At 40.7% G+C, this 27,447-nt stretch overlaps 1 protein-coding gene across 1 annotated transcript in view; it reads left to right on the forward strand.

Moving 5' to 3' along the window:
• The window catches only part of LAPTM4B (lysosomal protein transmembrane 4 beta), a 61,752-nt gene extending 38,318 nt beyond the window's left edge, over positions 1-23,434 (forward strand). The window contains exons 6-7 of the mRNA XM_042035949.1: positions 1,968-2,063; positions 21,425-23,434. Of these exons, the coding sequence (XP_041891883.1) occupies positions 1,968-2,063; positions 21,425-21,499 (171 nt within the window). The 3' untranslated portion in view covers positions 21,500-23,434. The remainder of the gene's footprint in view (positions 1-1,967; positions 2,064-21,424) is intronic.
• Positions 23,435-27,447: the final 4,013 nt, after the last annotated feature.

A 27,447-nucleotide genomic window follows, 5' to 3' on the forward strand; every position in this document is an offset into this window, starting at 1 on the left:
AAGTTACAGGTTGAGGAAAACAAGTTTCTGTGACTCATGATTTGCAGGCCAGCAGCACATGTCCAAAGCACTTGGACAAGGATGTGCTCCGAGTTGCTGCCACTGACCCTATGTGGGTCAGTGTCTCAGGGCCAATTCCTTGGTGTGTGCTGGTAGATGACCTCCTTAATTCAAGGAACAGACCTCACCCACTGAGAAACAGCCCATGCATGCAGAAGCAGGGCTGATTAGAGCTAGGGTTCAGAGATGGGAGAGCTGGTAGGGGCTCATTGTGGGGTTAAGTGTGTTTTATTTACTACATGGAATGGGAGCATTCAAAAATAAATCTCCTGCTAGCTTCTCCCAGATAGGATTATATTATCCAAAGCAGGGCTTCCCTCACTTTGGATTTTGACAGGAGGAGTATAGAAATAGTTTTGAAAATAGGTAGGCTTAATATAAAAGGTTTCTTATAAAGACAGGCTGTGTCCCCACAGAAGTGTACTATATTCATTCTCTGTTCTTCATTGGCTCTTATGCCTTTTGCAGGCCGTAGTATCTGAGCAGTGAAAGCTGCAGAACTACTTATTACCACTTAAAATTAACGATGACATTTTACTTAATTCTGGAAAAGATGCAGTTCTCCACGTATGTGCCTTTACTTGTTTCAGTAGCCTGGGGCAGGTTTGTACAGCCCACAGCTTGGTCTGTAGAGCCTGTCTAATCTTCCCTTGGGACTTAGCTCACTCCAGAAGCCTTTTGCTTTCTCCATTTGATGGCCAAAAGTATTGTCAAAGTCTGCAACACCTCCAAGTCAATCCAGGGGTCTGTAAGGTGCTGTGAAAAAAGAGGAGGCAAATTTACCCGATTTTAGCCAGGTCAGCCCTGGTGGAAAAAAAACTTCATGATCTGGAAGTGAGCCATCAGTGAGTCACGTGGAATCCTGAAAAACACAGCTCATGTCTGTCGGCTCTGGAGACAGAGGAAGCACAAGGCAGCTGAAAGGGATAAGAGGCTTTTGGAAGGCCATCAGTGCAAGTGAGTCACAAAAGTATGACTCACTCAGTGAGACACGCATGCAAATTCAGTGCTGGCAGTTTAATCTGCATGTGTTAGGTTTGGGGAAGAATTGCTGTGCAGACCTACTAAGTAAAAATATAAGTTGGGCACTATCAAAACACAAAGTTCTCCTCATCACTGTCATGTGTGATTACATGGGTGTCTTGGTTTGAAAGAAAACAAAAGGAAAAACCCTAACCTCCAACAATGGGAAGCAGAAAGCTCCAGAGAGAGCTGCTTTAGTCCTGCCAGCTGTTACCAACATCCTGCGGATCTGACTGCAGCTCCTCCACATCTTCCTGCCTCTTATCTTCCTTCCAGTCACTTTGCTCATCTTTGCTGCCCAAACTGGAATCTCTCCTGCTTGTGAAGGAGATGGTGGCTTGTGAGCATTTTGCCCAACCAGTTAAAAAAGTGGAGACAACTAGTTAACAGGTGGCACTACCCAAGCTCCAAGAACAAAATCAGTGAACTTTATAAACTTGCAGTAGGTTTATTGCAAGGTTTTTACACTGGGGAAAAAAAAAGTATTTTAAACAATATTTAAAAGGTCAGAAATAACTTCAGATGTCAATAAAAACTTTTACTTTGGCAATTTTCTCTAGTCAAGCAAGAAGAGCAAGACCATTCCAGTCATATGGAATACACTGATTTAATATGCCCCCTTTATATATTGAAAGCCACAGTAAGGTCTCCCCAGAACCTTCTCTTCTCAATTCTAAAGAACTCCAAATCTGTCAGTATGAGGAACAGTGTTGGATTACTCACAGAACCCCGAGACATTCTCATAGTCACTGCAACCAGGGAAGTGACTGTCCTGTGCTTCTGTCATGCTGATATTCATATTTATATATGGAATGGAAATGCTCTAACAGAAAAAGTCCATGGTTTATTTTCTGCACAGAATAATAAATCACTTTTCTTTGCAGGGTTACTTGATAAGCTGTGTGTGGAACTGTTACCGGTACATTAATGGCAGAAACAACTCGGACGTGTTGGTGTACATTACCACCAACGACACCGCGGTAAGGATGTTAGATGGCAAACATTTGTGTAATATTATGCATTTAAAGGCTTGATTTTATATTTCTGACTCTTTAGTTAACCACCTTAATTCCTCTGACAGCCCTCATCTGGTGGTGTTTGGACTTGAAACTCAAGGGACTGGCGTGCAATGGTTGCAAATAACATCTATTGCTAAAATGCTGATTTTAGGCATATAATCTGTTAAAGATTATGTGTTAATCATAAACAACAGTTGATGTCGTGGCCCCAGGAATGACCCCCAGTTCTGAGCTCCAGCTGTGTGATGATGTGGACAGTGGAGGGACTGATTAGGACTCAAGGATGCCATGGTCTACACCTGCTATGAAATTTGGATTTATCTATAGAAACTGTGATTTAGGACCCTGAACATGGGGTGTAGTGCTTTACAAACTCACAGAGAGGAGCTAAAAGGCAGCAAAAGTTCAGTGATTTGTTTCCCAGTGCATGATTGGGTTTGTATGGTAAGGAGACCAAATGAAACAAAGATCAACATGAAAGCAATTAATAAGCAAATTTTAACCTCAAAGAATGGAAGGCGTAAGTTCACTTTATAGTAGTTTAGTGCTTACATGCACATGTGCAGGACATGATTGCTAAGCATGATGTCTTGCTTTTTGCAAAAGGCACTTGTCCTGGTTTGAAAGACTGCTAAGGAAGGCAGGAGCTCCCCTTGGAATGGCAGATGCGACCCCCCTTCCCTCCGAGTTATTATAATTTTGAAATCAAGGGGCTTTCAGGGAAAGATATGGGAAATAGGAATAACAGTTCTTTACTATTATCTATCTATATGTGTATAACCAGTCAAACAAACAGCAATAACTATGGCAGCAACAGCGAACAATCACAAACCCAGTGCCAGCCTTCTCGGCTGTCAGGCCCTTTCCCCTCGGGTGCAGTTCCGCTCGCAGCCGGCAGGGGCGCTGGCGGCTCCCAGTGAGCAGGGCAGGTGCGATGGTTCCCCCGCGGCTGCAGGGGGCGCTCCGGAGCGAGCTCGGGGAGCACGCGGCACTGGTGCTCTGGGATCCCGGGAAGGGATGGGACAAAGGCTTCACAAACCCCGGGGCAGCCGATCCCGGTGTCCAGCCGGACCCTCGGGAACAGCAGGCTGGAACGACAGGCTGGAACAGCAGGGACGAGCACAAATTCCTGGTGGCAGATGAGATGCATCCAAACGGGGAACCCCCCGGAGGTCTGGGCGGGCAGGGTGAGCAGGGCTACAGCGTAGGGAAGGCTCGAAGGAGCCGCGGGGCAGGGCGGCCACAGCCCGGCTCCCGGCGCGGCGGGGAAGGCGGGCTTTGGGATCCCAGGGCTTTTCCAGCAGAAGGGAAAAAGCAGACAAAGAAAGCAGCCTCCCTCTCTGTCCAAACGCTGGAGACCGATTGCCTGCACACCCAGGTGAAACAAAAGAGGAGCCAGATGCACCCCACCCCCATAGGCACCACTTTTGTTTTTCTTAAGTACCCAGCCATTTGTCCCCCTAGCAACACGTATGGGGAAAATTCCTTTAACAGAAAAAAAAAAAAAAAGAACAAAAAAAAAAAAAAAAAAAAAAAAAAAAAAAAAAAAAAAAAAAAAAACGACAAAACAGGAGAGCTCCTAAAACCCCAACAGCACTGAAGGAATACAGAAAGAAAGGGTTTCTGGAAAAGAGCCAGTTCTGTTTGCAGTGGTATTGCCATGGAGCCGCTCAGTTCCGTCCAAGCTACACACTGAGGGCACTGTGCCAGATCAGCCCCTGGGGCAACCCACTGGCTTATGTAACAAGGGTCTTTACACTATTTACATAACAGAAGGAGAGCAGCATGAACTTGGTCCTTTGGATCTTCTGGGTAAAATCCCGGTATTGCCTTCCTCAGGTTTTCCTAATTGTGGGTGGTCTCCACGAACTGAGGTATTAGACTGTCAACTGTAATCCCTTGGAATGAATGATTCCCGTGCTGCAAGGGCTTAGAAAACCATGACTACTTTTACATGAAAGATGTAACTCTTGCATAGTTATTTGTCTTCTATACCTGAAGCTTTGAGACAAACATTAGAAGTTTTACAGACCATGATCACAGCTGGCAACCAGGACATTTAGGTATAAAAGCATGGATTTATTGAAAGCTAAGAAGTATTACTATTTTCTTTACTGGAATCTATTTTGAGTATAACCAGGAGTTTTATGTGAAATAATTTTGATAGCTCTTTTGTTCAACCTGCAGGTAGTTGTAACTCAGCTTCAAACATTGTTAACTCTACAACCCACAGAGCTCGCAGTCTCTGTAGTCGGAGGGTGTCAGCTGGATTATCTGGGAAACTAAACTTACTTTTTAAAAGTTACATTAAAACCACCTGCCTCACTGCTGCCTTCATAAACAAAAGACTATTTTTTTAGAGATGCCTGGCTACAAAATCTCTTCTCAGTACTTTAGTAATTACCAAATGTTTCTGTGAGAAAAGGAAGCCCTTTTATCCCATTCACAGATGACATTGGTAGACTGAGCCTTTAATTTAACTTTGCTTATCTTGATCTTACAAGACATCTAAAGCAGAAGCAGGTTTTGAGAAAGGTTGTGCATTCCTAGCTTGGGCTCTGACCACTGCACTCTTCTTCCTTCCCCAGTATTTATACTTCTTTGATTTTAATAAGGTGAGAATTTGGTCTTGTCAGGTATGATGCATCTTTCTAAGGGAGTTCAATAAGATGACATTAAATGAGAGAGCTGTTTGGGAATTTATCAGCTAACCAAAAAAATTCACTCAAAGATTCCTGTTTGTGAATACAGAAGGGCTCAGGAGCAATGCTGCTGGGGAAGGTTTTCTCAGGCCCAGACAGAAAGGCAAGAGGAGAATCATTACCAGACTGGGTTTTGCATTATTTATTTGAGGTGGAGGCAAGCTTCATTCAAACCCATGTCTGACTACTCCTCTCTAGTCAGGATGAGCGCCTTCAGCCTTAGGTGACATAGTCCATATCCATTTCTTTCACATCCTTCCCTGCTGACAAGCTGCATGAGCACCCACCAGCACAGTGCACTCAGTGATGTGATGGAGGAGCTGATGTGCTCCTAAGCAGCCTCTTTCTTTCTTCTGCACTTTGCTGAGCTTCAGAAGTATGTGGGGTTAAATCCTCATCATTCTCCACTGTCAGTGAGAAGATAGTTCTTCCCTTCCTTCACCCCCTGAAATCACAGACTTAAGAAGATTATGTTTTTTGTATGTCTACATTGTGAAACAGAAACAAAACCCCCTCTCCACCTGACTATAAAAAAAGTAGTCTCAACACTGCTGGTTAAAAATGGTTTCAAAATGAAGCATGGAAGAATAGGGCTTTGAAAGTTAAATACCGAGGACCTGTGAGAGTTTAGAACTCTTGAGAAAACCTTACAAAATTTTGAAATGCTGTGATAGGTCACTACAGTCAGTTGAATTGTATAGTATTCTCCCAACATTCAAGTGTACCTTTGTATTAAAATTATGGGTTTTCATTTTTATGAATGCTGGTAAACTTCTTTCAGCAGGGCTTCTTCATACCTATATGCCTTTAAATCATAAGCTACAAATGTCTTAAAAAAGATGAGTCAGTCTCTGCCCTCTTCTTTGAAATAAATGTGTCATTTTTAGAATCAAACCTGCTACCTGAATTCCAACAGAGCTGCAGGTCATACCTGCAGAGTATGTTCTCGTCTTCAGGGATGGTTTTTGATATATACTTGTCATCAGCATTAGCTAAAAGAATCTGTACAAATGGAAGTAAAAATCTAAGCTTAAATATGAGAGTGGGTGTAATTACTATAGTTTAGAGTAAAACTTCTAAATATTATGGAATCATAGAATCACAGAATGGTTTGGGTTGGAAGGGACCTTCAAGATCATTTAGTTCCAACCCCCCTGCCACAGGCAGGGATACCTTCCACTAGACCAGGCTGTGCAAAGCCTCATCTTTGAACATTTCCAGGAATGGGCCATCCACAGCTTCTCTGGGCAACCTCTTCCAGTGTTTCACCACCCTCACAGTAAAGAATTTCTTCCTAATATCTAATTTACACCTACTCTCCGTTTAAAGCCATTCCCCCATGTCCTATCACTACATGCTCTTGTGAAAAGTCCCACTCCAGCTTTCTTGTAGACCCCCTTTAGATACTGGAAGGTGCTATAAGGTCTCCCTGGATGGAGCCTTCTTTTCTCCATTTTTGTGGTCCTCCTCTGGACTGGCTCCAACAGGTCCATGTCGTACTTATGATGAGGTCCCCAGAGTTGAAACAAGCTTTCTTGTTTATAGAAGGATTTTGTCTTAAAATCCAGCATTCCCTGTAGTGTGAATTGCTTCATGCTACCCATTTGCTCTGTTGCTCCCAGCACAGAAATTTCCAGTTAGTTCCCCTGGTCAAACTGGTTCTTATAAATAATGCTCATAGATCTGATCTGTAACTAACCTGTTATCAGCTACCAGATAATCTGATTTTTGTCACTCAGTGTAAGTGGTTTAAGCCATCCTTTTTGCACGTGTGCCATCTGGAACAAACATGCCTCCTCCCACTGCAGGCTATGAATGGGATATTCCTGCTGCCCTTTAGGTGAGAGATCCTCCTTCTGTGACCTTTGATCAAAGTTTGACACCATGTGAATGTGCCTGGCTTGGCTCCATCAACAGACTCTGTTAAGATGTGGGGGGGACCAGCTGATGCTGGGCAGGGGAATGGCCTGGACCCCAGGAGGGGGGAGGATGCGACACTCTTATGCTCCCGAGGACCTGAGAATCCAGCTATGTACATTCACAGCAGAGTCTCTAGGGAATATGGATCTCCCTTCTCTGAGTGTTTTTCCAATACTTCTTTCCCCTCAGTTTCTGGACGTGTCTATAGGAGGTTTTAGCATGGCAGTAAGGTGGCTCCCCTGCAACAATCTGAGGATTGCTTTTTCCACTTTCCCAATCCATAGTAACCTGAGGTTTGTTTTTTTCAGTTTCCCAATCTGGGATTGTTTTTTGCTGCCAGCTTCTCAAACACACCATGGATGAAAGTTAATTTTCCACACAAATTTAAACTGTCACAGCAGTACCATGGAAATTTCATCCAATTTGGAAAAATTGTCAGTGTACAGGTGCAAAAGATAACCCAAAGTTAGACATTTCTTCTCTGGAGCAGTAGCAGCTCTATTATGCTCTTGGACAGCCAGGGGATTTCAGTCTATTTTTACTCTCACTGAAGCCAATCAATGGAAGTTTCATCTCTGGTCATGCTGCCAGTGGGGATAAAATGTAAAGCCGTAAATCTCTCTTCAAAGTGGGATTTAGATCTTTATGTGCTTTATAAAATGGCTTCAATAGACTTTATCTTACATACGCTTATCCACAATGGTTAATAAGTTACTTTTTTTTTTTAAATGCTGATATCTTCCCTCTGTGGACACGACTTCAAATAAGTAACCTGTAATTAATTGGTCAACACTTTTGTTTGCTTTCCCTTTCCCAAAGCAATAGGGGACCTATTTGAGAAGTGCAGAGTTAGATCTTTTTTTTCTGCTGGATGATTTCTCTGAGCAGAGGAAGAATATTATTTGGTAAAGTTGGAAGAGCCATTCTTTGTATTATTGTGTTATTAATTTGGTGATTAATTTGGCTATGGGCAGAAGGAAGGACCCTTAAACTCATGCCAGTTAAACAGGCTGAAGCATGAGATGGATCCCAGAGACAGATAAACCATAGACAAGAGCTCTTATTTCTGATACGTGCTTTGGAACCTGTGGTTTCCAACTGGCAAGCCTGATTCAGGATGGTACATGTCAGAGTAGAAGACAGCTTAGAGAAAAATTCTGCTTTAAAGATATTTTCCATAAAAATCCTACAAACTTGTCAATGTCCACCAGGTAGCTGGTCTTGTGTGGCAGTTTGTGTGTATAACATTGTTACTGAGCCACTAGATCACAAACATCTTTTTGCAGTGAATAGTAACCAGGGAAATACTTTAAAATGAGCTGACATCACAAATGAATATCCCTGCTGTGACTCACTCTCTGAGTCCTTTCAGGGCCTCCTAACAGAGTCCAGGCAGAGGACCCCTGACCTTCCTTATTGGAAACTGTCTGATAAAACCTGCAAGAGGAAAAGCAGGTGAAACAGGACACAGAGAAGAGGAAGAACAATCAGGGGCAAGAAATAAAGATTATAAGTAGAACTACTCAGAGCAGTAAGTAAAGGGGATGGCTCATTAGTAACCACATGCAATAGTCTACATGAGACCTAGAACTGTGGTTTAAATGCTGGAGCTGTTTTTCTTCAGAATTGCACAGTGTAAGCATAACAATACAAGTAATTTCTTTACTGAGAGAATCTTCAAAGGGCTCCAGATCCACATGGATGCCCCCATTCACATCTTGGTAGTATGCATGTGCCACATGTGCAGTTCTTCCTCTTTTGTTTGATTCTGAGTTGCAGAAAAGTATCATGATGGTTTGCATCTGCCAACAAACAGCTATTCAGATGCTCCAGCATTTCATATTCTACTTGCAGTGAAGTCCCATGCCTTGTCAGTTGGCCTTTAATCTTAGTGAAGAGATTGTTCCTTCTTATTTCCTGGAGTTTTTTTAACTTTACATCTTATCATCTATACTCAGCTCTTTCTTCCACTTTTTCCCTGTTTATGGAAGATTTTTTAAATTAGAATCCAGCATCCTCTGTGGTCTGAATTACTTCATGCTGCCTGTTTACTCTATTGCTTAGTGCTATTGGCTAATCACACTTCTTATTATGGGTCTCACCTAGTATTAGGTAGCTGCTGTCAGAAGCCAGCTGTACTGTTTGGAACAGGCTATTAACAGTGTCAATTTGGGGCAAATACCCTCTTAAGTTTAAAAATAAGATTTCCAAAGCATTTTCATTTGTCATGACAGTCGTTAAATTTACCTGTGAGCTAAATTACAAGATCAAAATATACATGTTTATCTATTTTCCTCAGTAGATTGTAAATCTATATTTATTTGCAGTTAACATACTGGATTTTTTTTAATACGTGACAATTTGTGAGAGATTTACAATAAAATTAACAAATCTGTTCTCAATGTTCATAATTAGATTAAAAAGTAGACATTAAATGGGGATTTGTAATTTAAATCTTCCAAATCTTTTTGGATTCACTAATTGGGTGTGTTGCAATGTAGGAAAAAAACAGTGTTTATAAATTTGCAGTTTCTTTCTTTAGTCATTTTTATCCTAATGGGATTGATTCACTACCATCTGACAGCTGCTGCTTTTTGGCCTTCAAAACACAAGTCAAAGTCTTCAGTATAATTCCAAGGATAAGTATCAGTGCAGCAAAAGTCAATGACAACTTAAATCCATGTTGCCAAGGATATATGGGTGTTAAGCTGAGCTGTGTGTGAATTTTCCAGGTCAGGCTCAAGTCACAGTTACGCTGTGCAACAACGGACGGGGGAGGTGAGAATCCACTTGGGCAGGTGTTGCTCAAACAGGGAATTGCAGCAGGGTGTGAGAGGCAGAGTCCCAGCAGTAAAGAGCCATGTACTCAGGCTTTATAGCCATAGAGTTGGCCTGCACAGGAGCCCTGCCCTGCTGCAGAGCCGCTCCCCCAGGGGTGGTCCTGCTGCAGCTCCAGCACTACCTCATCTGGTGTCACCTCATCACATCCCCTTGCACAGCACAGCACAACCCTGGCCTTTTCCAAGCAGAGGAGGAACTCCTCACACATCCCAGTCCCTCCCACCCCAAGCCTCTCTGACAAAGCTTTCCCAACCCTGCAAACCATGCAGATGCTGAAGAACCATCAGCTGGGTGGGTGGGAGCAGTGACAGCTGGTGGCTCAGCGGGTGGCTGTGTTCTCTCTGAGATCGCCTGGAGGCCACGCTCAGCTCCCTACCAGGGAGGAGCACCCAGCTGCTCATGTTTGGCAGTGGTCAAGAGGTCTGTCTTTCTGTGGTTATTAGTGGTTTCAGTTAACTTATGGACTTTCAGTCTCATTTCATTTCACTTTAGTGGCTCCCTTAGAGCAATTGCGCGCTTCCCAAGCATCCCTCAGGACTCTCTATGGACACAGGACTGTCCGCTGCGGTCTGTTCCAAACTGCACAGCACTTGTGGGTTTGGTCCTCTGTCTTATGAGCAGTGAGGAAAGTGAGGTCTGTTTTAAATTAAGTCTGGGACAGACACTCAACTTCAGAAAGAACAAGGCTGAGTGGGTATTCATCTACTAAATTTAGAAGATCTGCAAAAGTTTGTGGGAGTTTCTGGCTGACAGGTGCTTTACAGTTGTGATTTACTGACAGTAATAGATTTTTTTATATACACAGAAGCCTTTCCAGCACCATCTGTAATGTAAGCACGGCTGTGATAACCACACTCTTGGCAGATAACCAGTCTTGTTAAACAATTTGGCTGTCCTGTGAGCTATATCCAGGTTTCTGTCTTGTTAACTCTTGAGTGGAATACACGATGTAATTGTAAAAGATAAGATTAGAAAGAGATGTAGTTTGGTAATTAAAAAGTCCATTGAAAGAGTAGTGCTCTCCCACAGTTTTCTGCACTCAAGACAACACACCAACCATTTGTTACACAGAGTGAAAGTATGCTTCAATGTCTTCAGTACTGATGAATTGTAGATGAATACACCTTGAGAAAGCATGTGCTCATCCAGAAAATGCTCATTTTGAAAAAAAAATAAGGAAAAATTGAAAAAATAACTGTTCTGCCTGTACAAAATCATGATGTACAACTAGAGATGAAGCACTATGAGGTTGACCAAGATGTAGGAAAGACATCTGTGACCTGAAGAGGGCTTTTGCTCCATGCCTCTGAATGGAGAGAGTAATTACACCATTAGTCTGGATTACTTTTATGAGGTTGCACATGATGAAAAAAGACAATAGCTTCCTGAATTCAATTTTCTTCCCAGGCAAGGGTAATCACAATCTGTCCCTAAATGTTGTTGTATCCTAGAAATATATACATTTATTCATCTATCTGGAGTGCTGAAAACACTGCTGCTTCATTACAGAATTTCATAAACTCATGTAAAGTTTCCTAAATAGTGTCTTGGAGAGCTAGTGGCTTGGAATAAACAAACAGTTTTACCAAAGAAAAACAAGCCATACCAGCTCTAACTTTGCACAGATGATTTTGCATCACTGAGCCCTACTTCTCTGCTGAATAGGGTTATAAATTATCTCTGAGCTATTCTGCTTCCAGTTACTCCATCTGTAATCGTTCTAGTGTGGTTTCTAAAGGAAATGCATACACATAAACATGAAAATACTTCCTGTCCATGTTGAGAGGAAGATTTCTTGGGATTTATTTGACAGACAACATACAATGAAATCTTTAAATAGTAATTAACCAGCACACTCCGGACAGATTTTTCAAGCAAAAGCATCCAAATGAAACCAGAACAGCATCTGTGTATACAGCAAAGTCAAACATCTCTCATTTGATATTAAATAAGATTTGGCTCAGATATGAAGCTTTGGGTTTGGCCCTATACCCAGGGCTATTTTTATCTGGGGACGAGGAGGAAGAAAAATATAGGAACATTTTGTTTTAGACATTGCTCTGTTACTTCCTCAGAGACATTTGCTTTGACTGGACTTATTTGACAAGAGCATCCATTTACATTGTAAACAAGCACCTTTGAAGCACATATTTATAAGCATTTACTTATAAGAATTGCTTCTAAAGGGCAGTCAATCTCATCTGGAAGATCATCTGACCCAGGTCAGGTGGGTGAAAGTGCCTGCCACTTTCCTGAGTATGAATGTAGGTCAGCTACCTCCCCAGCACCTTTCACATACCTGGTCTTGGAGCTCTCCCTTCAGCCTGGACCCAAAACTGTCAAGTGGGTTTCTTAGTATGAAGAAGGTAAGTGGGGACTGCACTGCAGGGGAGTGAGGATCCTTAGTGAGATGAAAGAGGGCAGAACAAGAGAGAATCTTTAAAAGAGGTCTTTAAAGTCATGAGTGGCAGAGGAGGTGGTCCCTGGATTATCAAAAGAGCTAGGGGACACTCAGTGAAATAGCTCCTGGCAGGTTTCATAGCAAACCAAAGGTATTTCTTCATGGAACACCTAGATGAGCTGTGGGACTGCTTGCCAGGGGACATTGCAGTGTTAGACATCAATATGGATTGAAATACAGGCTAGAAAAATCAGTGGAAGAAAAAATTCCTGTAATGACCAGTAGCCCAACAAGTCCTTGACATTCAAATTTGTAACACTTCAGAGAATATTCTGGGCAAATTTTAACTATGCATGCTTGCACTGCCCTTTCTTAATTTCTTTCATTGTTATGTCTTGCACTTCTGTTTCTTTATCATCCATCACTAATTACTGTGATCTGGATGGACCTTTTAACTTATCCAGGAGAGCTGTTCCTACATGCAAGTGCTTAACTGCAGCATTATGAAAGCTAATCCCTACTTCTGTCTCTGGTGCTTGTCTTGTATGCAACATCTGACTGCATCTCACCACAGAATTATTATTATTCCTCTTTCTTCACTACTGGAAAAAAGCTCCCTCTTCTCCTGAAGGCTGTCAGCCTTTTCATACAGTCCATGTAAAATGTGAATTCTTGTTAAGGGATTAAATAGAAAACTGAATTCTCAGTGGATTTAGTTTTAATACTTCTTGTTTCTCCCACTGGTGAGTGCTGCGTGCGGTTTTGGGCACCACAATGTAAGAAAGATATAAAGCTATTAGAGAGTGTCCAAAGGAGGGCCACAAGCATGGTGAAGGGTCTGGAGGGGAAGCTGTGTGAGAAGTGGCTGAGGTCACTTGGTCTGTTCAGCCTGGAGGAGAGAAGACTGAGGGGAAACCTCATAGTAGTCTACAGATTGCTCACAAGGGGAAGTGTAGTGGCAGACATTGATCTCTTCTCTCTGCTGACCACTGGGAATGGCCTGAAGTTGTATCAGGGGAATTTGAGATTGGATATCAGAAAAAGGTTTTTCACCCAGAGGGTGATTGGGCACTGGAACAGGCTCCCCAGGGAAATGGTCACAGCACCAAGACTGACAAAGTTCAAGAAGTGTTTGGACAATGCTCTAAAGCACATGGTGTGACTCTTGGGGCTGTACTGTGCAGAGCCTGGAGTTGGGCTTCAGTGACCCTTGTGGGTCCCTTCCAACTCAGGATATTCTATGATTCTGTGAACTCTTGGGAACTCATTATAGAAAAAACACATTTCTTCAGACACTTGATAAATGATACTTCTTTTCTCCCTACACAGAGAAACATTAAAAACTTTTGAAGGCCAGCCTCAATAAAATCAGTATATTTATTAGCTTCCAGTAAATTTTGTATAGGAAATAAAACAAGTGCTACATTGGTAGGCTTATTTCCTTTCAAATAAAATACAAAATTGATTATATAATCAGTGATATTTACATCTAGTCCAGAGCTCATTGTCACACAAAGTACTAAAGGAAATAGCTACCACTTTGTGGCTTGAGCCTCCAAAACAGAGCTTGAATTGAGAAGATCTGGATTTCAGAAACTTTTAAGCAAAAAATATACATTAATTTTATGTTTTCCTTTGTAATCTTGGACTGCTCAGAAGAAAACCACATTGTCAAACTTGACAAGAAAACCTTCCAAAGAGAGAATTATTCTAAGCCTTTTCAGCCTACAGAGTGAAGCAATTAGCTGGCTGTAGCTGTGTATGCACACAGACATCTTCTGTTTTCCCCAGGTGATCTTCATAACATCTGTGTAGTCAAGATCCCAACAGTACGTTTGGGACTATCTTGAATGGGACAGGTGGTCTCAGTGGCAGCCTTCCCTCTAGAGCTGTTTGTAGGCTGGCTGCCGCTTCACTGCAGCTGAACATGCTTTAGGTTGCAGTTAATGGCTCCTCAAAGCACCACAGCTGTGGGAGGAAATTCCGCTCCTCTTGGCTGGGTGAATGACAGGACAGCAGGCAAGTAAACATGAAATTAGTGAATGTGATTGCATACCATTAAAGCCTCTCCAAACCACACAATGGTGTCAGATTGGTGCAAGTCAGTTGTTCATGGCTGGAATCACTGAGATGAAATGAACCCAGAGTAGAGGACTGGTGCAATTAGGCACGTGCTGCTTAAAACCTCTTTCAGTTCAGTTGTCTCTGAACCTGATGCATCACCATGCGGTGACTGTATTTCAGCACTGTATTCAGCACTGGCTCTGGCATATGCTTCCCATCTGTCTAACACTATTCATCTTGTGGCTACTCTCCCTGCTCTTTTTAAGAAACACAGAATATGGCCTGAGCCCACTGACACTTTGTATTTGACCTGTGTGGAAGAAAAGGCTCCTTTTGCCCTCTCTTCTTTTCCTCCCCACTTATTCACATTGGCCTTCCCTAAGGCTTTGGGTATGTAAAATGTCAAGGTCACTTCTGCGGAAGAATGATGTGCAGTACATACAGAGCTGTGGTGAAGAGCTTGGGATAAGCATTTGCAGGCACAGGCTGAAATTTCTGCAAATACATATTTAGTTTGTAAATATTTCCACAATTTAGCACATCTCATACAGTCATATGCAAGTGTCATTGATGCCATGAAGATTTTTTGCCTTTTCTTTTATACCCTTGTTATACCTTTTTACAACTTCTATATTCTTAGTGCTTTTCCCTACATTCTTGGACTTGTTAGTCAAGCTAAGAGACGAAACATTTTAGAAGCTTCGTAGCTAGGGATCAGTGTGCCCCAGACCCCAAGGTTCTGTCCAGAACACGTTCTGTAAACTAAGATAGAACCATCCAGGGGAAGGTTCCTTGGGGAGGAGGGGCTCACTTGAGCCTCTCATTGGGGAATCTTTGATAGATATGCTAATTAGTAAAACCTATAATGTTATACCAGATCTTTTGGGGGGGGCATTTTTTGCGGGGTGCATCTCAATGCATATGACCTGGACATGTGCACCTAAGAGTCCTTAAAATAAATACCAAGGTAAAATCCCTTTTCCCCTTCTAACCATGTATGCCTCTTGATTTTAAGACCAGGAAAAGGCATCATCATCAAGAGAGTTTTGACTCTGTCTTGATGCTTCCAACATCTTTTAAGAAGTTTCAAATAATATGCCTGTTTTACAAATGTGAGATCCTTCTAAGGCAAAGTCAAACAATTTGTCAGAGCTCCAAATGATAGCAATGGGACCGGGATTAAATTGCAGTAGTAATGACCCTAATTCCACACAACTATTTATTGTCACCTGTCCCTGTCTCCTGTGTGATGCAACCTGAACTCCTTCAGCATGAAGTGACAGTGTTTTTACTGAAAAGCTAAAGTTTGAGAAAACATCCTGAATGTTCACTATAACCATCAGTACTTATCATAAATATCTTTAATCTATAGCTCTTTTTGTAATTTAAGTTCTAGAAGGTGTTGGGTAAAAGTATATTACAGTGGTTTTTTCTAACAAGACATCAACAAGGTTTTTTGTCATGAGAACTCACAAATGTTTCATACATCAGCCAAACAGAATGCTGTTCAAACTCAAAGCTGTTGTGTACCATTCCATCCAGTGGAGAATACAAATGGCTGTTGGAAAAAGCAATCCAAAGCTCTCTGGAGACACATAAAGATTTCTGTTGAGTTCAGTGAGGTTTGGGTGAGAATGCAGAAATAATCAATTGATAAAATATTTTAGTTTACTTATATGGAACCAAACACATTTTCTCCTTCAGAAAGGGGAGATCTAAGAGCTTGAGTTCAAACAGGAATCACTCCAGCAATATGAGAAAACTTGTACATGTGCTGAAGAAAGAAAATTTTCTCCTGGAAGTTCAAGTAAATGTGGAATCAGCTGCAAAGATATGGAGTGATTATTGAAATTATGCAATATGCACCCCAAAACAGGCAAACAAAGAAACAAAACACTGTTGGGACAAGATTAACTACAAACTGTTTGAATATACAAGTATTTACCTGTGTTTCTTCTTAGATATATTTCTAAGCAATGCCTTAAAAAACTTATTCTCCAAAACCAGATTAACCAGGATGTAAAAAATATGAAATGACATATGCTTATATTAACTGAATATGTTATAGCCATTGGCAAACTTGTTTGGTAATTATTTCTTTCAGAGAAGGTCATCCTGTATCATGTGCTTTATAATAGAGAGATGCTTATGTAGTACAATTAACCAAACCACTCAGATGACACCAGCTAAGTCAGGAACAGGATTTCTTATGGGTCATTTATGGATTACTTCTGCATATTATACAAAACTGCTTATCACAAAATGCTTAAATGCTATTGGGGGCAAAGCCCAGCACTCAGCATTCCCTGTCCCACTTGAGCATGGGCTACATAGCCGCAGTTTCTTCTATTTCCTTCCTTCCTTCCTTCCTTCCTTCCTTCCTTCCTTCCTTCCTTCCTTCCTTCCTTCCGACAGTAAAAAATGGCCCTTCAAACCTAACTGAAAATCTTATATGGCAGATTGGAGCTGTGGGTTTGAACCCTCTTGGTTTGAGACCCCCTAGAGCTCTGATCTGAGAGTCTCTGTGTGATGCCTTTACACTGTACAGTGAGTAATGTTACCTCTGGCTGCATCTTAAAGGATGGTGTTAAAATGGTACATGGTTCTTAAAAACAATTAATGCAGTTATAGGGCTTGTGAAAGAAGTTAGGAGCTTCTGTCCTTTAGATTCTAGGCATCCTATAGGACTGAACTTTGCAACTAACTGATTTCCAAACTCGCTTGCTGGTCTACTGATAAAAAGCCAGAATGTCTTTACATAGGGATCACTGAGTTCCAAAAAATGGGGGTCCTTCATAATTTTTGTAGTAATTTGTGAGTGACAATCGCAAACACTCCGCAAACATTAATCCCACAGCATTCAGCCAACTAACATACATTTTTCTCAACTCACAACAAAGAAACAAGGAAATGCAAAAATGGAATGCCTGGGAAGTAAATGTGTCGGTTGTCTGAGTGGATGTTCTGCCTTGGGGTACCATGTACCTAAAATATGCATATATTTTTTGTACTTTGTGAATTAATTTAGACTATATCCATTCTAAGTAGATTCATAGATAAGACTGAATAGTGAGTTTCTATTTTTCCAGTTTCTGAACTCACCCTTTGGCTTGGTGACTGGCTTCCATTTTATGTCTCTGGAGAGCATAATGTAGTGCCTGAATATCTATGCTGGCTTATGTTCAAGGCACTTAGCTGCTTCCATTAGCCATGCTGAAATTTAACACAAGAAATTACTCCAGAAAACTACTCTTACCCAGATTTTCATCTCAGCTACTTTGGTATAAATTCAATGATTAAAATTTTAATGAAATTATCTTTTCATGTAAAATATTGGTCATTTTAAAAGTAAGCAGTTAAAAGCTGAGATAATTCAGGTTTTATGATATTTCTCCCTTTTGCCAAAATAGATTGAATTGAGGAAAGCTGAAAAAAATATTAAGGGAAAGTAAGGGCCTGAAACTCTGTTTTTTGTAAAAAATAATCTTTTACAGAGGCAGAGTTGGAGGATTTGTAATTAGAGGTGGCTGAAGAGTTATTCAAACTGTCATGGAAGCTGAAGGATGATTATTTAGACTTAAAATTGATGCATGATTAGGTAACAGTAACAAAACCACATTGATGGAAAGTAAAAGTTAAATTAATTTGAAGGGGTTTTACTGTATGAATGATGTGAGACACTTGGCGTCCCAGCTGGTGCCATGTATTCAACAAGCTGAGTGTTTTCTTCCATTTGTTGTCCATTACATTTATTTACCATAACCTTTGTCTAATACTCTCTCCATATTTTCTTCATTTAACTCAAACACTGCTGGGCGAAGGTAGTAATTTTGAATTCTGCTCCTTCTACACTGATTATTTTTATGACTATTTTGTTCATGTTAGGGAATGAAAGATCAGGATATCTAAATATTGAAACAAAAAAATGTGGGGTGTGTAAGCCTGTAAAGTCTTCACTGATAGAACTGTTCAAACAAAACCATTGCCAGTAATAAGGTGACACTAAACTTCAAAAACATTTGGCAAATATGCTTTAGCCTTCTAGTGTAAATATTTTCTTGTGAAACTTCCGAACCTTTTCAACAGCCTCCCCAGTTCATATCCCACATACTTCGAATATTCCTATAGAAATCCATATGTCTTAGGATTTAGCCAGTGACTTCTCCAAAATGGCTCCTGGAGGTATTGTTATGACCTGCCACTGAGGTGGGGTAACTGAGGCTCCTGTTAATAAACCCCTTGGGGTGAATTAGAGTGAAATATTACTGAATGACCAGTGTAAATATAACACAGACTTATTTTAAAACAATTTAATTGCAGCAGAAAGGAGGCATGTGGCCTTTTTGGTTCTTTTCTATAAAAATATCACAAAGAAAATATATAAAGAAAAGAAAGAAAGAGAGAGAGAGGGAAAGGTTAAGAGTAGATAGCGGAGAGGAAAGACATAACTGCCCGTGGATCCAGTGACAAGATTTGGTGGTTGTAATTTTGATGTCTGTGGTCAAAATAATGGTCACTCTTTTGCTTCATTGAGGGTGGGGGCCCACGAAACAAAAAGTTCATCAGGTTATGTATCTTCAAGTTAGCAGAGGAGCACCCAGATCCTTTCCAGGGAGGGGATTCTTTGAGTCTGATGCAACACTATGGAGCACAAATAGTTTTCCAATGGAGAGTTCCCAAAAAGAGTTGGAGGGTGTTTGGAGTCCTTGGTGGTTCATAGTCCTCTCTAGGGATATGGCTGCTGTTTGACCCTGCTTCTGCACTTGTGCTGTATGTTGTGTGGTCACCACAGAACAGGAAAATTGCCCCCAGAAAGGGACTGCCCTACCTTTGTACAGCTCTACCTTTCCAGGAACGTTCTGTTCCAACTTGCCCACTTGAATGGTCCTCAGTGTTTGAGGCATAGCAGTGTATTATCTCCTTGCTGTCTGGACTTCTACAGGCATTTCTGTCTCCTCTCACTTCTTGTTGAACTGTTGGTAAGTGAGAAAGTGTCTTCTGAGGGCCCTTGAGGCCATTGACCCATATGTGAGGTTTGGGTCTGCAGAACGAAGAAGAGTGCCTACCTCCCAAGATGTAAAAGCCTCACCAGGAGGCTTTTCTCCTACCCGACAGATTTTGTTTCATACAGGAGTGAAGGGAATGGAGAAGTTCACTCATGTCAGTAATTCTCCAGGCCAGGAGACCTACTGGACATGACAGCAACCTCAATGCTGAAATAGTAATATTGATGTAAACACATTAGTCTTAGGACACATGGATCTAAAAGAGGATCAGAACACAGGAAGAGGTATTGTCCAGTATTCATCAGCTTATCTTTATTAGCTGGAAGATGGACAGCTCTTTGGATTGCATCTGCTGTCACTTCTTATCACACCTGATGAAACAGACTCTGAACCTGAAAGAAATGGACCACAGGTTGGGGCATAGCATTACAAAAGTGCAGTAAGACATCTAAATCTTCACAAAGGGAACTTGATTCATTTTCAGTCATCTGTAGATCAGATTTAATTACTAATCATATTGCATCATAATAAACTAATGAATATGTTTCAGTATATTTGAGAAACTAGTGCTTTTTTTTAGTAACATGAGGATTTTACTAGAAATCCTGTTATTAAACTAGTGAGCAGTGCTAGGGAGGGGATTTCATCTGTAGTGCTTTGCACAGTTAACATGCTTTAGCATTGTGATTTACTGAGGTTACATTGCAAAATATATTTATGATTTTTATCATAATATTTATTTGAAGTTCTATATGTTGTCCTAATTTCACTAGAATAGTAGTCATAAGATGCTTGCATCCTTTAAGGTGCAATAAATTTAATAATTTATGAAATGCTTTTCAAATACAAGGGTTTTTAGATTGTGTAGTGCATAAAATACCGCATTTACAAGCTCAAACATATGGTATTAATGAAGAGCAATGGCTCTGACTATTTCCTTTTCTAAGTAATGAAACTTTTTTTATTAAGAGCTGAAGATGCCAAGGTAGCCATTCTGTAATCTTAACAAATGTGCACAGATGTACTTGAACACATGGTCATCAATGCATGTTTGTAAACTCACATGAGTATAATGTGAATCACACTTGGAACTATCCCACAAAAGTCTGATCCAAAGTCTATTTAAATCTATAAAACAATTCCTACTGATTTTGTATGTTGTGGTTGAGGTCCAAAAGGGATGATTATGGATGTTTCTTTGCAGAAGGCAGGTTATCAACTTCTTTAAGAACTGGTGAAATCCTTTCACAGCAAAATTCCCACTGGCTTTATTGACATCAGGATTTTCCCTATGTACATTTAAACAATCAGCTCTTTAATGACCACAGAGCAATGCTGAGAAATCTGGAAATTCCATTACAAATAATTTATCATCAGCTGCATAAAGTATCTCAGACAGTGCACTTCAGTGATATTCTTACACATTATTGAGATATTTTAGGAAATGTACACTCATTCTTCATTCAGACATCTATTTTATCCTCACTCACTGCTGGGGTTCACAGACCAGCTCCTCCTTCGCCTTTTCACATGCAAGCTAACTAATGTCAGCGCTGATGCCATTAAAAATTGCATGATGGCTAGCATGCTTGCCTAAACAAGTAGGAATCTTGGTTCAAATCTCTCCTCTGCCCTGTGTGGCCTGAACTTGCATCTCCCATGTCCTAGAAAGCTGCCTGTACTCTAGTGAATGGGGATGATGATACATGATTAAACCTGTCCTAATTTCCTAATTGCTATCAGATGTTGAAGTATTCACTGAAATGCCTCTGAGGGTATAGATCTTCCTTCTCATGGCTGAGTACTCTAGAAGCATAAAACTGGAGATTTATTTAGGCATTGGGTAATTTGTTCTCCATTTACTTTCTTTTTCCCCACTCCAAAATAATTATTGGCTATTCCAGGGAGGGCTCAGAAGGAGAGAATTTTGGGACTTTTCTCACTCTGGCAGTTTGAGCACTCCTCCAGGAGACAAGGTTTAGTGCTCTTGACAGAGGAGAACTGCAGAAGAAGCAGCCACTATCACTGCCAAACTGAACAAATTCAGGTACCAGCAGTGAACGGCTGAAATCAGGTTGTCACTGGGGTTAATAAGAAATGAAGAGAAATCATGTTTTCTTTCATAATGAAAACAGTGTACAAATTGAAAAGGAGGAATTTCAAGCTAATATTATTTATTTTCCTAGCTATTCTGCTCCTGCTTAATAATTTACTGTTTTTTGGTTTTGGGGTTTGTTTGAGGGGTTTTTTTGTTGGTTTGGGGTTTTTTGTTGTTGGTTTGGGGTTGGTTTGTTTGATTTTGGACAAGGCCTTAGGGTTTTTCTTTTCTGTAAATTTTATCTCTGACTTCTTTTTGAAAAATACACACTTTTTTTTTCTTTCCTGCAGGTTCTGTTACCACCATATGATGATCCTGTGAATGGAGCTGCTAAAGATCCACCACCACCTTATGTGTCAGCATAAGTGAGAGTGCTGTGTCCCTGGGAAGGATAGCTTTACTCTACAGACATTGAAGCAATAGTTTGATAATTTCATTTCCAGGATATAACCTCTGTGGGTTACACTTTGCTGTTTTGCTGACATATTGAAACCTAAATTGTATGATTAATATTCTGTAGGTAGTTTTAATAATTTGCCGCAACTACAGTAGTGTTTCAGAATAATTTGGGGTAGCGCTAGGGTTACAGTAGTCACTGAATAGCTTTTTCCACCATGTCTGACCTGCAGTGCTAGAGAACGTAGAACTTAGCATTCTCAATCAGGTTCAGAGTGTAACTTTATTTTTTTTATTTGTAAAACTTCCAAAGCATTACAAATATGTTTCTCAGATGCCCACATTCAGAATACAGACCAAGTCCAAAAAAGTCACATTCCAATTCATTCCTGTTCTGCAAGAATTTTTGAAGTTACTATGCTATGAATGATGATGATTGCAAGAAGAATTAGTCTTATGCACTGTTCTCATCAACCGGGCTAATGGGAAACATATTGAATTGGGAAGGATAAATATGGGAAATGAGAACAGACAAAGCACTCCATGTGTAACAAGCCAGAACCTGTGGTCTACACAGAATCACTTTGTCCCAGCCTGAAGCCATTCTAATGCTCAAAAAAAGTTAGCAAATTCTGATAACTTTCATTTCCTGCCTACACACCTTTTTCCTCCCCAATAACTTCACAAATAGTATTTGAGGTCACAAAATCCCTGCTTTTAAAGTCTCATGACTAGGTGACAGAGCTGTGTCTTGCATGCTCAACATGCAAATGTTTTCCCATTGGAATGTGCCTGTAAATACCGCAATGTTCTGCTGAGTGTAGACTAAATTATGCAGATTCTAAGATACATGTTTCCAACCTGTGGGGAACTTAAGCATGTAACTTCCTTGAGCACCAGCAGATATGTTTTGCCTGTTTCTCATATACATCGGTGTTTGGGGGGTTAGATTCCTTTTATGACTGAACTGGTTGTACTGAGAATCTTTCTTATGGGACTCATCCATCCATGAATGCTTGTGTGAGGTATTTATTGCTTCTCCAGAGAAGTGCCTGCACATGTGACTTTTTGTTTTGATGAAGTTTCTGCTTTTAATTGAAAAGGAACATGAAAAGGGAATATAATGTGCGTCTCTACCTCTCACTGTTTCCCCCTGTGTTGTCTCCTTTGCATTTGAGGTGACTGAACAGACTGAAGCTAAACTGGTGCCATTGCACAGCACCCCAAGTAAAGGGCAGTGCAGAGCTGGGTCACAGTTTGGAGGGGCACCAGAAGACACCAAGGTGCTATCTGTCCTGTGGCTGGGCTGGCACGTGAGTCCACACCCTTCCTAAGGAGGATTCCTTAGCTGTTCTCACCCTTAGTGCATTGTCTCCGTTCTGTAGACTGAAGAAATGTGGAACTTTTCCTGCCTTTTTCTGGAAAAGAGCTTTACAGGGGAACACAGGACCAACAAATTCTTTTCGGAGAGATTGCAGCTGTGAGCTGTTCTTGCAGAGGCCAGGGAAGGAAAGGACAGGCTCTTTCTGCCTGTCTCTTTCACACCCCTGGCAAAAGGCAGGTCCCCATCTGCTTGTTGGAATTTTACTTCACAGTTTATCTACTCTGAGATCAAACTAAGCAATGCATTTGAATGAACCAATCCTGAAATCCATCCAGTGATCTTTGTCACAGTCCTGTTTTCTCCTTCTGAATAACACCATCTACTCTCATTACAGATATCTTTGGGAAATAATCTGAATTTGGGGGTTGTGTTGGCTGGCTGAGCTTCTGAGCTTCATTTTCTTTCATTCTTGACAGATTTGTGAAGGATTTTAAACAGTCATCTGTTTGAGAAAAGCTGGTTGTAAATACATTGCATCTGTGTATACAAACTTCTCTACAATAAAAGGGTGTTTCCTCAAGACTATGGAAATAATCTTTTATGGTCTTCAAGCACAAACATATACGAATTCCTGTCCAATCAGTCTGTCACGGTAGAATTTTCTCTGTAGAGGACTAAAAGAGAGTTATTTAGTCCACTCATCAGTCAATTCACCAGCTTTCCCACCATACTGTATAAATAGAGAAGAGGACAGTAAATTCTATAATTTATTGCAAAATAAGACCAAAAGATATTTCAAGGTTTTAGTTCATTGTCCAAAATTGCAAGCATTTTTTCAGGTCTGATGAAGTGTGTAATACAGAACAGGGCTAAACTGAGCTACACTGAAAGCTAGGGCTACTTTTTCTCCACACCATAGTAGGGATAATGGGCTAATTCACATGAAATTTCTTTAGACTTTAGCTTGTCTTACTAAAGAATGAAGACTTCTTCACACACCCCATGCGTGCATAAATGTGAGTACAGTGTGTCCTGCCAGAACTCCTCTTGGATTTGGTCCCATTGGAGTTAAAGAGGGCAGGAAGGTTGCGGTATCAAAACCATGACATTCTTGCACGCAGAGTAAATAGCTGGGTAGGAGGTAACAGATAATGTAATATAAGTTCAGTTCTGGTGATGTATTGGAGGATCCCTATGAGAGATGAGTTCCACTGCTTGCAAACAAAAATGAGATTCTGTGGGTTACATGAAGAGACGTGAACTCCAGCTGAAGGAGTTTTGTCCTCAGATGTTGAATTCGTTCTCCATTTCCATGTATAATCCTGGGGAATTTACACCACAGCTATTCTATAACTTGTTTTTAATAGTCATTTGTGACACAGAAAGCCCATTAAAAAGCTGGCTTCTTAAGTTTCTGTGTTTTGGGAACTGCTTACTCCTAACAGTTTTTTCCAATGTTCTTTGCATTTTTTTCCCTTTCTCACAGATATTAGGAGCATCTGCTTACTCAAATGCTCTCCTGGTTTTGTATCTGAAACTCTAATATAGCAGCTTTTTATTAATAATTTTTAGTAACTTAGGAGTGGAAAGAAAATACTTTCAGGAAATGTTGGCATGAAACATCGTAAGTATAAGGCCAAAACCAGCAAACAGGAATCTAAATTTCAATAGTACCAGAAATATAAGTAGATCTTTTGCTGAAATCTCTTTTGGTTTTTTTAAAAATTTCTGTTACAAGGCATTGCAGGCTTCACGAATCCTTCACATGCTAAGGCACAAATCCAGCTTCTTGCATATGTGCCTGATGCTTTTATTCCTGATTGAACCATGCAGCTTTCCTTCATTGTACACTCACCCATGCATCGTACTGGAGAAAGCAGTGAGGAATTTGTAGTGGTGACCCAACAGTGTGGCACTTGTGCTTGTAAGTACATGAAGTTTTCTAAAACAATTACTAACAACCATCAGTTTAGGTGTTATCCTATCTGTACTTTGGGAAAACCTCTGGTTTGTAAAAACAATCCAGTCTTGATATGTTAGCAAAGGCCACATCAAATCGATTTAAAGCCAGATAAAATCTTGGCAAGGAAGCAGAGGAAATGATAACTAGTCAACAAGTTCCAAACAAATTCCAAATTCTGTGCTTTCAAATTAAGGCATTCCTCATTACTATCCTGTTGGCTAGGGATACCATGAACAGTTTAAAAATTTTTTGCTAATAACAAGTCTGTGCACACGGGTGCTTGGAATGTGCAAAATGGAAGAGTTGGCTACTGCTAAGGGCAGAATGGAAAGAGGAGCAGGAACAGGAACAGAACATGGGAGGGCAATATTCATGTACATCTTTCAAACCGCACAGAGACAAGGTTCACTGCTGCAGTATTGCCTGGCTTATGTGCCCTTCTTTCTCCTCTGCTATGATGAGGAGGAAATATAATTGGTCATGTATCCTGTTATCTTAGCTGTTAGACAAGCTCTGTTCCAGAACTCTATCACTCAAGTGGATATACCTTCGTCTTACTTGTTCTAATGCATGAAGGAGTATTGGGTAAATGCCTGCCAAACTATCTAGTCAGACAGAGGACTCCAAACTGCTCCTCTGGAGCTAAGTTATATTCTTAGAGACTTCTTAGATGTTCTTTCCATAGAGGCTGCTCTCCTTAGATGCTGCTCTTCTGCAGCCAGGTTGTATCCTTCCCATTTACTAGTCTCTTAGCTGTAGAAACTGCAGTCAGATACCACAAAAAAGCATTTCTTGCAAAACTCACTATGGAGATGTTTCAACCCGATCTCAGTTCCCAGCTCTGAGAAATCCAAAACAGCAGCTATATCTGTCTAAAGGGAGGCTTGGATTAATCAGGATTAGTGTTCTTTCAGAGAAGGACTCTGGTATTTGTAAAAGATGTCTCCACACCCATGGGTTTGACCCAGAATGGTTCTGCAATGTGGCCAGTTTTTCAGCTGAATAGCTCAGCAGGGTGTGGAATACAGATCTGTGACCTTCTGCTTGCAGCCTGTGTCTACCTCCAGCAGAAGAGGATACTCTGGCAATGGGAGTGAAAGCCTCATTGTCATCCAGCCAGCAGATACAAAGTTATTTCAAAGCAAAAAGGCAGTTCTACAGCTATACCCTAGACAATGAGCTACAACAGTAGTTTATTTTAGTGAAGAACCTTAATGAAATTTAATGCAGTAAATTGCTTTCTTTTTCTTCAGAGAAATTAACTCTATCCTAGCTGAAACCAGGACACAGATTATTTAAACATTTCAGACAGGAGAGTTTTTAGGAAGTAATGAAATGTTTTGTGTGTCGCCAGAGCTGGACTTAACTAATTAGTCTGAGTGGAGGACACAGGGTCACTTGGAAAGCTGAATAAGCAGCAAGGAGATGAATCAGGCCTGCAGCAGGGCTGGCTACTTGGCTTACATGAGAAGCTTTGCTAGCCAGCAGAGACAAAAAAGCTGTGAAGCTGCTCTGAGGGAGGGAGCTGCAGCACTGCAGAGTCTGCAGGCATTTCAGAGGACTTCTGTTTGCTCTTGGAGGTCAACACGACCAGCAATAGCAGGGATGAGCCACATACAGCTCTTTAGCCCTGAACCCGGGCTCCATTACAATACCTGTGTGCATCCTGCTAATAACTCTAACAGGCTTCTGTTTCATATAAACTTGCCCTAAGTACGCAAATACTTGTGGTTTTTGAAGGGTTGAGTTTTTTGTTAAGAGTCCCCTTTTTTCATGTAATATTGAATCTGTTTCCCCCTCCAAAGCTCCCCATTTCGGGACCCTCCTATGACAGCAGAGGCAAGCATGAAATTACAGGTCCAACCTGGGTAAACTTTTAGCATCAAATCTTCTGATCCCATTCAATGCCAGGATGGGCAAAGTGTTCTTCAAAATACAGATACCATCCTAAGATGAGATATGTTCTACTTTATAGATGGCAGATACTTCATCCTTCATTCTGTGCCAGAGGCAAGCACAAAACAGGCATCCTGTCCCTTACGGAGAAAAGGTGTCTGGATATGCAACTACTTACATGGTTTTATTTTGTGTATCACCAGTACACCAATTTAAGATCAACAGATAAAAAAATAAATTAGTGGGACACTCTGGGAGATTGATACTATTTATATGAATGTGGTCATTCTTGGCAGTATCAGATGCACTCACCTGGAGCAGCAAGGGCAATGAAAATAAAGGAACAAAGGCAAGAGCTGGCAATTAGTTAAAAATATTTTATCTTTTGAGAATTTATAAAGTCTTCTGCCGATCAAGTCATTAGAAAAATGGGATGAGTTTTTTTCTTTCATTGCATTAGAGCAGAGGATGAAATTAGCTTTATCAGTTGGACAGAACAGCTTAAATTTCCTGCTATTCTGTGATCCTGTTGCTTTGCTTCTCATTAAAAAAAGCAGCTAAAAATGTTCAAAATGCTCTTAAAAAACCAGACTATTTGATCTACTAGTTTCACAGGGTTTTTTCTTAAAAGAAATTGAACTTTTCTTATTTTTTATTGCAAATGTTTTCCTTTTAAATACATAGATATTTAGTCAAGGTGTCTGTGGCCATATATTCATCTGGAACTGACTGGT

Source organism: Corvus kubaryi, unplaced genomic scaffold, assembly GCF_017639235.1.
Source record: "Corvus kubaryi isolate FWS band 111438036 unplaced genomic scaffold, C.kubaryi_AGA036_p1.0 37385, whole genome shotgun sequence".
NCBI lineage: Eukaryota > Metazoa > Chordata > Aves > Passeriformes > Corvidae > Corvus > Corvus kubaryi.